This window comes from Theropithecus gelada, chromosome 14 (genome assembly GCF_003255815.1).
Source record: "Theropithecus gelada isolate Dixy chromosome 14, Tgel_1.0, whole genome shotgun sequence".
Classification (NCBI taxonomy): domain Eukaryota; kingdom Metazoa; phylum Chordata; class Mammalia; order Primates; family Cercopithecidae; genus Theropithecus; species Theropithecus gelada.
Genome location: NC_037682.1, coordinates 14249620 through 14261329, shown reverse-complemented (window position 1 = coordinate 14261329; position 11710 = coordinate 14249620). Strand labels below are relative to the sequence as shown.

Here is an 11710-nt window from a genome sequence, read left to right as displayed (position 1 = left end):
TTTTGTGATGTTGGCCAGGCTGGTCTCGAACTCCTAACTTCAAGTGATCGGCCTGCCTCAGCCTCCCACAGTGCTGGGATTACAGGCGTGAGCCACCGCACCCGGCCAGTTGTGCATTTATTAACATGTTCGTTTCAGCATTCCTGATTGCCTATATATGTGTGTACTGTTTGTGTTTTCCTCTGGACAGGGCTAGCCCTTTACTGGTCTCCTCCTTTAATTCATTGAAGTCTTTGATGTGTGTACATTTTGTATTTGTAGGGGAGTCATGATTTTACTCTTTTCAAAACAAGTATCCTGTAACAGGAAACCTCTGAGCAGAGGCTGACAGGCCACCCTTGATTCCTGCTGTAGAAAGAAAAATTTCTTACTCCAGACCCCAATGGTCCTTTTCAGATTCCTAACGTGAAGGTTGTTCATATCTCAGCTTCTCTCAGAAGACTCTATTTTCCTGAAGCGCGGGGACCTACCTATCCCCACTAACAAAAAGGTGTTAAGGGGCAGGGTACAGTGGCGCACGCCTGTAATCCTAGCACTTCAAGAGGCCGAGGCGGGCAGATCGCTTGAGTACAGGAGTTCCAGACCAGCCTGGGCAACATGGCGAAACCCCATCTCTACAAAAAAACCCACAAAAATTAGCCAGGTGTAGTGGCGCACGCCTGTAATCCCAGCTACTTGGGAGGCTGAGATGGGAGGATGGCTTGGGCCCAGGGGATCGAGACTGCGGAGAGCCGTGATCTCGCCACTGCACTCAACTTGGGCAACAGAACGAGACTCTGTCTAAAAAACAAACAACCCCCCCAAATTCCCCAAAAATGTGTTAGGGGAAGGAGGTGGGACAGTATTTCTGATCTACTCGCCTTTCCTAGTATGACCACCAGGGGGCGCGGAAGCCCTCCCGCTACTAAGGCGGGGCCACCCTGCCCTGCGAGCACAGCCGGCAGAAGGAAGTGTGCGGGACGCGAGAAAGGACTAGGGCCGAGACCCGCTGGGCCGGCTCAAAGCTCGACCTCTGCCATACGCACCGTATCTTTATGGGAGCCGATGAGGTCAGCAGGGAGCACGCATTCAGATGGCATAAGAGGGCAAAGTACTGCTAGAATTACAAAGATATTTACAGTCTTTTAACCTGAAAGCACAGAGCAGATCCTATTCTTCAGAATTAAATCTTGGGGTCTCCAGTCCCGTTTGTGGAGCTCCACTCTGATAAATGTATCATTTGTTCCCAAGAAGACAAATTGGGTAGGGAGAAGAGGGAGAGGCGGGGAGAAGACGAGATAAAGGGACGATCTGCTTTTCGGAAGCAGAAGCCGCCTGGGAACTACCTGCACACCGCGCAGGCAGCGAGGAGGGGGAGCGCTCCAGTGCAAAGCTGTGTATTTTAAAGCCCCTCCTCGCTCACAGGCTTCACAGCAAACTACGAAGTGGGTATCATCTCTGATTTACAGACATGGGAACGGGGTCCTCTTGAGAAACGATGCTTTCCCAAACGTATGCAAATTGTGAGTGCCAAGTGTCTTCACTGGCACTAACAACATCGAGCTGCTTACGTTTCTCGGAGCGGTCCCGATTTCCAACAAGCAAAAGATCCAAATTCTCGGACCACCCTGACCGTCCTGTATCTCCAGATCTCCAGGTCTTTCCTCTGGACACCTCCCCCATCCCCCCACTTTCAGTGCCAGCAGCCCTGAGGCTGCGCGGGATCCCGCTACTCGGAATGCCTTCCCCCTGGCAGGATATTTTTAGAACACTCGACTGCCACCCAATGTAGCCCACATCACATTGGCTTATTTGTTTTCGGGAGCTTGTCCCCGCCTAGCAACGAGTCGGCTAAGAACTGGATCCTAGCTACGAGCCCGGCACAGACAGCGAATGACCGCAGCCGGACAGTCGCTCTTGCTCTCCCTCCGCCCTGCGGCAGGATCCGCCGGTGCAGGGGCCTCTCCCCGGACTCCACGCGTGTCTGGAGGGCTCTCTGGTTAGGGAAGGGGTGTTTGCAGACACTCCGGGCGGCCGGGCGGTGGCGGGACACGGGCCCTTTAAGAAGGAGCGCTGGGCGCGGCCAGGTAGGGGCGGGTCCCGGGCGGATCAGCGCTGCGCCGGCGCGGGCCCGGGAGCCGGATTTGGAGCGCGCGGCGCCGGTGGGGGCGGAGGGGGCGGCGCGGCGGAGCCTCCCGTGGCCTCGGACGCTCCTGCTAGCTAGCGGCCACCGCCCGCCGCCGCCTGCGCCTCCAGCTCCTTCGCCCCGGCGGGCCCGGCCGCCGCTTCCGGCAGCTCACCTGGGACGCGCTCACCTGAGACGCGCTACCTGCCTCCGGGCGCCTGGGCTCCAGGATGAAGGACCGGCTGGAGCAGCTGAAGGCCGTGAGTTTCGCTGCAGGCTGGGGGCTGCCAGGAGGGGTGCTGCGTAGGAGAGGGGCTTCCCTTTGCTCCCCAAGTCGAGGCTGGAGGGGGCCAGAGCCCGAGGTTTTCCCTCCCCAATCCCCCACCGCTTCCAGCGCCGGTTCCTCACCCTCCCCTACCCTCCCCTGCGGGGTCATGTGCCGGGTGATTCATCGTTAGGCAATGATTTTCCTGAACGCCTCTAACCCTCCCACCCCGCAAGCTGGACAGTGTCTGTCCAGAGCTGGTTCCCGAAGAGGGTGCTTGGGGCCTGGCAGGGCTCACCATGAGGTCAGGGGTCCCATCATCACCTGCCCACTGCTGCCTGGCACTGTGCCCAGGACCAGCCTCCTCCCTTTCCTGTTTGCCTCCTGAGGGGCTCCAGGCCTGGCTGCCCCTTCCTCCAGAGAGCAGCTCAGAGCTCCCTGGTGACCTCTGGAGCTGTGAGCCGGTCACATGCTGGGATGCGTCAGCTGCTCTCCAACCGGTGGTCTGTAATTGTTATCCCCACATGTCATTATTCCCCCTCCGCCGCCGCATCTTTTGGAACAGCTGTGGTTAGGTCCAAGGATCTGAAGATAGACTGCTTCCAGCCTTGGCTGTGCAAAAGCTGTAAAGCCTTAGGCTACTTACTCTAAGTCTCTGTTTCCTTGTCTGTCAAATGGGAGTGATCATACCCAAGGAATATTGTTGGGAGGATCTGATGATACAATGGAACTTGATACAGAGAAGGGTTAACGCATGGGTTTTTAAGCCAGATACTCATTGACTCATTCAGTACATAATTATTGAGTGTATTCTATGGGGGAGGTCCAGTGCTAAGCCTTGAAGATTCAGTGGCACAGGTTCTATCTTAATAGAATTAAAATCTCGCCCTTGATACTCAGGAGTTTATTTAGTCCATGTACTTTGGAGCGTGTTACAAGTATAGCAGCTTAGGCCGCAGTCTAGCCCCGCAGAATCAGAATCTAATTATTCATCCATTTCCCCAGGTGATTCACGGGCACATTACAGTTTGGGAAGCACTGGACTGGATTAGAACTGGGGTTGCCTCCTGGCCCCACTGCTTACTGGCAATCCCTTAAACTCCCAGCCTAAGTTTTGTCATTTGTAAAATGGGTAGTTGTGAGGTGGAAAAGCAGCAGAACATGCATAAGAACACTTTTATGGTGCATGGCACGGGGGACTTAATAAATGGTGAAATATGCTAATAACTGTGAGTGCTCTATGGAAAATGCAGATGTCAGGGACTGTTGGGATGATGTTACAAGAGTTTATCCTTTTCCACCCTTGCTTGGATGAGACCTTCATGTCTGTTTCACCTGTTCTGGGTAGCAGCGCTGCAGAGGAGGCAGGGAGCTGGGGAAGTGAGAGAAGCAAAGGGACAGTTGCCTATTATGGGAGTGGCCTCCCTGCCTCAGTCTTGTGCTTAGTCATCTGAGCCTCACAGCGTCCAGGTTACGGATGGGGCAGAGTTTATTGCCCCTGTTTTATAGATGGGGAAACTGGTACTCACGGGGTAGGAGGGATGCCCCAGGACACAGAACCAGGCAGGGCACCACCAGGAGAGGAACCCAGGCTCCTGACACTCTCCACGGTGCTCCTTCCCTTGAAGCACGCTGGTTGGGGAGGCAGAAGGAAAAGAAGAGTACGATTTTGAAGATCTCTCTGTGTCGGCACATTCAGCAACCATAAAAAACTACAAAACTGAACAGCAGACTCTTCCATTTGTTAGGAAATCCATTTCCAGAGGAAGATACTCCATGGTCCCTTTCAGTAGCTCATTGTCAACAATGAGCAAAGAGTCTTAACTGAGCTTTCAGTTCCAAGAATAAATTTAATTTGCCTGGGAACCCTGAGCAAGTCTCTTTGCCTCTCCTCGGTGCCTCATGGTTACCCTCTGTAAAATGGAATTAATGATAGGTTTCCTCCCCTTCCCTCTTGGGGATGTGGTGAAAGCGAGACTGGAGATGATGGTGTTATTATGGGAGGATTGTTCTGAAATCACAGGGTGGCTTCTGTAGCGTATTGGAGCAGATGCATGGCAGCGCGGGACAAAGGGACACAGGTGGCAGGTTCCAAGACTCTGATCACTGTCTTTCTTTGGGTCGCTTAACTTCTCTGCTTCTCAATTCCTCCTTCGTACAACGAGGAATTTAATTGATCTCAGAAGTCCCTTCTGGTGTTATTATAGCTTTTTCTGTGAAGACTGTTAAAGTTTATGTGGATTTTGATGTCAGTTCACCTTCTCTTATCCCCTTTCCCCAGCCAGACTCCCAGGGATCACCCTCACTGAAACAAGATATGCATCTTCTCCCTCTGATTTCCGTTATCAATTAGAAGCATTTGTCAACCTTCATGAAACAGATTGCACATTGAGCAGCCTATGCAATCTCTTTCTGTGGTGTTCTTTCTAAATCCTGAGGAGGGGAGGTGGTAACTGCCTCCCGGTAGCTGGAGGGCTTTCGTGCCCGAGATTGGCTTTCCTCTGGGTAGATACAAGGAGAACATATGGGGTTGATGGGTAGAAATGAGGAATCTGTAAGAAAGCATTTTTAGTAGACAGAGCTGCCCAAGGATGGAGTAGCTGGTGCACCTTCTAGCATGGGAAGGAGGCAAGAAGCTTGTTGGGAGGTTGAATGTTGTAGGAATTTGAGCATCTCTTGGAGGGGAGGTGAACTAGGAGATATAAGGCCTTCACCAACCTTAAGAATGTGTGGTTTTATAAAATGCTTAATTGTCTGTGAGCCTGTCCTAAGGCTTTGAAATCTATAGGGACTGAGGCCTCAGAGTTGCCCCTGTAAAGTGGATCATCACCCTTTTCCCATAGGATCATTGTGAGGGTAAAATGAGGTAATCCACGACAATCACCCACCACTGTTATTGTGAGTTCTTCTGTCTTGGCCTGCTGGTAGCAGCGTCCACAGAGAAGGGCATCCCTTCCTGAGGCCATGGTCACAAGACCTGACTCACCTGGTCTCTTGCACTGCTCTTCCTGGCGGGCTCCCTCAACAGCCTGCTTCTTCAGTGACAGAGGACAGGCTTGCCAGGAATGTGCAGTGCCTCTACCTAGCCTATCCCAGGACGTGATTTTCTCTGACTTCTCAGCAGCTGAACTTTGAATCTGCTGAGTCCAGACAGTTCCTGCTCTAGTGATCTTTTGCATGGCCCTGTTTTCATTCAGTAAACATTTGCTGAGTACTGAGTACCTAGTGTGTGCCAGTCCTTGCACTAGATGCTGGAGTGTAGTGGTGATAAACGCATGTTCCTGGCCCTGAGAAGGTTCGTGGTCAGGTAGGAAGAAGCAGAAGAAATAGACATGAGGATATCATCCTTGTGATAGAAGCAACTACGGGAAGACCCTGTTGGCCAGTCTTTGGAAGATGGGAGATGGGCATGAGGCTTTGGGTGGGTTCCCAAGACAAAGTAATGATTGAGTTCAGCTGCTTCTTCCAGCCCAATCTGACCTTTTCAGATATGTAAAGGTGGTTGGAGGTACGTGAGGTGCTTTACATACCAGATACGTAAAGGTACCTTGTATCTAATCCTCAAGCCTGCAAAGCGGAGTGGGTTTTTCTATTAGTCTCATTCTACAAGTGAGTAAATTGAGGCTTAACAAGAAAGGCAAGGATCTTCGATTGTCTTAATCACTCTCCCATTGGTGTATAAACCATCAAGCACATAAAAAACTCAAGGGAGCATCGGCAGAGTCGCATGTGTATAGTACCTGCTGACCACCATGATCAGAGCTTTGTGACCTCTGTGTGCCTAGCATCCTGCTGGGCATCAGGTTTAGGCAGGATTGACAAAGTCCTAGTGTCAAAGGGTAAATGATCACATAGGGAAAACAAAGACATGTAGTACATGACAAGACGACCAATAGTAATCAAAGGGAGAGGATGGTAATGGAGAAGCCAGTAGTGTATGGAATAGAGGCTGAAGCCTTTGGGCCCCCTTAGAGACTGATCTATAGAGGACTAGAAATGATGTGGATGGAATGACCCTTCAAAGACCAGCACTAATAGGGACACAGTGATGAAATCAACCACCCGGGGCTCTAAAGGCCAGACTGACTTTTTACTCTCTCTGTGTCTTTCTGCTTCCTAAATGGCTGCTGTTGGCCTCCTTCCCCACTGGAAGCTCTGGGATCTTTGTGGAATCATAGTTCCTTAGGATAACGTTGTAACCCCATCAGAAGCATGGAGCTGTGCACTTCCCCTTTAAAGCTTAATTTGTTAATAAATATTTATTGAGCCACTTCTATGTGCCAGGTGCTTTGGATCATAACTGAACCTTAACATGCCAATCTGCACTTCACTGAGATTCTGTCCTTCTCTAGTCATAAAATTTCACACAAGTCAGGATTCCTGCCTCCCCTCTTCTCTGTACCTGGGAGGATTCATTCTCTGGAAGAGCTGTTTTTCTGTGAGCAGACGGGAAGCAGAGCTGAGAGTGATGGGGATTGAGTGGGGATTACAGCCCCATCAGCCAGAGGCCAGAAAATGCTTGGATGAGAGAAGGGGATTAATTTTATTTTTATTCCTGTGAGTGTGGGGGAAGTAGGGGGAATTGGCAGGAGCTAAGGGAGGGACACTTGTTCATGCTGTCCTCTCTCTCCTCCAAAGCTTCCTCCCTGCCTTTTGTCAAAATTTCTACCCATCTTCCAAAACTCATTCTTTATAGGTAGTCGTGTTCTCTAACTGCAACCTAGAATACTCTCCTCCATTCTTGCAGCTCTCATGGGGTATATGTTGCTTTGAAGTGGGTTGTGTTTTTTGTTTTGTTTTGTCTCTGTTTTTTTTTAGTTACCATGGAGTGGGTTTGAAACCACTGTCCACTGCTTTTTATAAGTTGGACCCTTTATCTTCTAGGTTCTTTTGTCTTTAAGGTCAATGTTTCTAGTACTTCTTGTCACCCTATCAAGTACAATAACAATGATCATTTATTGAGCAGCTACTATTGGACAGACTTGCGCTACATACCTTACATACCTTGTCTCTAATTCTCTCAACCCTGCAAGGCAAAGTGGGTTTTTGTATTACTCTCATTTTACAAGCAAAGGAATTGGGATATTATTCTCACTTTACAAGTGAAGGAATTGAGGCTCAGGTTTGACTGAGATCCCCATTTGGGAAGTGGTGGGCTCAAGAGTTGAACATGTGTGTTTTGCTTCTTCATATCACCTTACACTGTATTTGATCGTCTCCCTAACTGCACTATATGCCCCTGATGCAACAGTAGTTCAGTTATAGTCCTCTGGAGCCCCAGTGCCTAGCACTCTGCATGGTAGGCATGTATTAAACATTTGTCTCTTATAATCAACAACAGCTTGACCCTTAAACATCCTTTACTCATTATTATGACTTATTTTTCTTGCTCCATTCCCTGTGGGCTGGTGAACCTTTACCTACCTGAAGTGGAACATTTACTGAGGGAACCCATATGTTTGCTAATGAAGCCAGACCTTACAGGTACATCCCCAAGGACGGAGTTCCAAGGCTCGTAAAACACCTAGCCCAAGATGACATGGAAGGTTGCCCCTCATTTAGAAAGACAATGAAGGCAAAGATGTGGCTACCGTGGTGAAAACTTAGCTACACCATTTTTCTCCTGGCAAAATCCTACATATCTCCAAAGTCTCAGTTGCAGTGTCATCTAGCTTCCCAGGCTGACAGCACTGACCATGCCTTTCCTTGGACCCCACAAACTTTACTTTTGGTGGTATATACAAATAGCCACATGGTGTTGCAATTGCAGATACCATTGACTGTGTTAGTTCTTATGCTCTGGGAGAGCAGAGATCACGTGTGTCTCATTCTCTCTTGTACCTTCCCAGCCCAAAGCCTGTAAAGCTGTAAACCAAACTGTCCCGCCGATGAATGGGGATATTCTGTAAATGTATTTGCCCGCAGATTCTGTAGTCCCTGAGGGGCCTTAACCTCCAGCCACCTTTATGTTAGGCCCCTCTGCAACTGCCCCCACCCCATCTCCTCTCTCAGGGCAGCCTGCTTTTTGGCATTGGACGATTTCCATGGCAACTTTCCCCAGTCTCCACCTGGAAACTGTGTGAAATTCAACCCCCACCTAAAGAGATTAGTGTAGCAAATAGTGTCTGGGTGTGTTCAGCTGTCTATGGCATCAGGATTTTTTTTTTTTTTAATAAATTTTTAAATTTTAGCCTACTTTTAGATTTACAGAAAAGTTGCAAAGATAATACAAAGAGTTCCTGTCTAGTCCTCTCCTGGTTCCCTCACTTGGTCACATTTTATACTACAGTGTACACTTAGCAAAACTAAGAGACTTATATTGGTACGTTACTATTCACCGAACTCCAGACTTCATTTGGATTTCACTAGTTTTTCCACTAATGTCCTCTTTCTGTTCTAGGATGCGATCCAGGACACCACATTGCGTTTGGTTGTCACGTCTCCTTAGCTTCCTCTGGCCCATCTGACAATTGCTTAGTCTCTTCTTGTTTTTTTGTGACCTTGTCGGCAGGGCTCCAGCATCTGTTTTCTAATACTCTGGAAGCACATTTCCTGTGGCCGGTGCTACTTGCTACAGCTGGGGTGGTAGTGGAGCAGCCATTAAGAGGCAACACTCCAGATGGCTGAGGACAAAGGCCCAGCAGCCAGCTGCCCAGGCACCCCTCCTAGCTCAGGTGCCCACTGTCCACAGGATCTTGGGCAGGTCACTTGGTGTCTTTACGCATTAGTTTTCTCAGCTGTAAGATGGGGAATATCCCCAGAAGACTGGCCTAGGGGTTAACTATCATGGGCAATAGAAAGCACACATCTTAGAAGGATCCTCACTCAGCACATGTTGAGTGTTCAATGAAGGTTATGCGTTGTCACTGTTATTTAAGTATTCTAGAACGACCATGAGCGGGAGGAAGCTTGTGGGACAGAGGCTGAAAGGAGGGGTTGGGGAGAAGGCTGAGGATGGAGTAAGACAGTATTAGTTCCTTTCTTCTTCCTGTGTCCTTGAGAACTGAATGCCGTGGTGGTGTCCAGAGGCCAGGACAGGAGACAGGGGAAGGGAAAGGAAGTCAGAGAGGGAAGAAGTGTGGGGTAGAGGAGGAAGGATCTAAAGGACACCTGAAATCTCCAGGAGGAAGAAGAAGGCTTTCTTTGAATCTCCTTGAATGGCTCCTGGGATGAGAGAGAAAGCAGGAAGGTCTGATCTTCTCACTCTGAGTGGCCTTCTTGTAGGTTTCCTTTGGGTAAATCTACTCATTCCTCAAAATTTATCCAAGGAGTCACTTCTGCCAACATTCTCAAATAAGCTTCCATCTTCCCCAGGCTCAACCTTGAATTCAGGCAAGGTTGGGCACTGCGTCTTCTCTTGGGTGTATAATTCCTTGGGCTAAGCACCGTCCTCACGTGTCATGTGGTATTGTATCTCATGGACTGTTGCTTGGCAGATGTTAGATGCGCAATAAATACTGCTGGCTGAGTGGATGAACAAATGAATCTGTTACTTTGCATGGAACATTGTGGCTGTGCTGATGGGTGATGAGACCCTGAGATGCCTCTCTGAGTTAATGAAGGAGTGAACATCGGATTAGACCACCCAGGTTTCTCATCTTGGCTGTGTTCCTTATTAACTATGTGATTCTGGATGAATTAACCTTCGTAGCCACAGATTCCTTGTTAGTATACATAACGTCTACCTAGAGGGCCTTTTCCCCCTCTTCTTACTTTCTTGGGACTTTTTATCCTTCTCTAGACTCACCTCAGGTCTGGAGAAGCAAAAGCAGGTAGGATGGCATGTGAGGATTGGACTTCAATGATTTTTGTATCCGACAAACAGAATGCAAGTTCTTTTTTTTTTTTTTTTTTTTTTGAGACGGAGTCTCGCTCTGTCTCCCGGGCTGGAGTTGCAGTGGCCGGATCTCAGCTCACTGCAAGCTCCGCCTCCCGGGTTCACGCCATTCTCCTGCCTCAGCCTCCCGAGTGGCTGGGACTACAGGCGCCGCCACCTCGCCCGGCTAGTTTTTTTTTGTATTTTTTAGTAGAGACGGGGTTTCACCATGTTCACCAGGATGGTCTCGATCTCCTGACCTCGTGATCCACCCGTCTTGGCCTCCCAAAGTGCTGGGATTACAGGCTTGAGCCACCGCGCCCGGCCAATGCAAGTTCTTTTGAAACACACATAGGAAATTAAGAAATACCATGTATTAAGACACAAAGAAAATGCCAAATGTCACAGACTGAAAGTCATATAGGCCATTTCCTAACAGTCATGTAATTAGAAATTAATACAATAATTGTCCTCCCCAGGCGAATCCATTTTGGAAATGTAAGAATGCCTTACTAAATCACTCTTGGGCTAAAGATAAATCAAAGTAGAAATGACAAACTATTTAGAAACAAATGATCACTAGTTGTTCTACTAGTGCGGTGGCTCGTGCCTGTAATCCCAGCAGTTTTGGGAGGCCGAGGCAGGTGGATCACCTGAGGTTGGGAGTTCGAGACCATCTTGGCCAACATGGCAGAAACTCCGTCTCTACTAAAAATACAAAATTAGCCAGGCATGGTGGTGCATGCCTGTAATCCCAGCTACTCAGGAGGCTGAGGCAGAAGAATCACTTGAACCCGGGAGGTAGAGGTTGCGGTGAGCCGAGATTGAGCCATTGCACTCCAGTCTGGGCAACAAGAGTGAAACTCCGTCTCAAAAAAAAAAAAAAGAGAAAAAGAATAAGAAATGAATGATCACAAGAGTGGTAAATATCAAAATTTGGGAGAAGTAGTGGAAGAAGAATTGAGAGGGAGCTCTGTTTCTTTAAAAGCATATAGTAGAAAAATGACAGATTTAAAGCACATGAGGTAAATGCCAATGAATACATGAAATTCTCTCCTCCTGAGACATCTAGTGTCACTGTCTAAGAATTGGCATTAGAACTGCATCTTTGACAGAAACTCTTAGCAAAAACAAGGCCCAATTTTCTGCTTTAGATGGCATGATCTAGGGCGTTTAATACGTGCCTAGCATTGCTCTAAACATGTCATGTGTAGTACTGATTTAATCCTTGCAACAATTCTATGAGCAGATTATTCTTGTCATGTCACAAATGAAGAAACTGAGGCACAGAGCGGTTAAGTAACCTGTTTAAGACCATATAGCTATTAAATGGTAGAGCCAGGTTTTCAGCTCCGTATCTCTGTAGAGGTACAAAGATACATCTGACTGCCTGAGTTAGATTATATACACTGGTATCTTTTTCACTCATGCATATAGGTTAATCCACCTTAGTTTTATGGATGTTGTGGCATCCCCTGAAATGAGCGAGAGCGTGTTCACTGAGCCTGAGCAGGGAGGGTGCCTT

The 11710-nt window shown here is 48.5% G+C and overlaps 1 protein-coding gene across 3 annotated transcripts in view; it reads left to right on the top strand.

Annotated features, from left to right (window-relative positions):
- The first annotated feature begins 1755 nt into the window (after positions 1–1755).
- The window catches only part of STX3 (syntaxin 3), a 51372-nt gene continuing 41417 nt past the window's right edge, over positions 1756–11710 (top strand). For all 3 annotated transcript variants that reach the window (XM_025355660.1, XM_025355658.1, XM_025355659.1), the window contains exon 1: positions 1756–2364. In XM_025355660.1, coding sequence (XP_025211445.1) covers positions 2335–2364 — 30 coding nt within the window. In that variant the 5' untranslated portion in view covers positions 1756–2334. The remainder of the gene's footprint in view (positions 2365–11710) is intronic.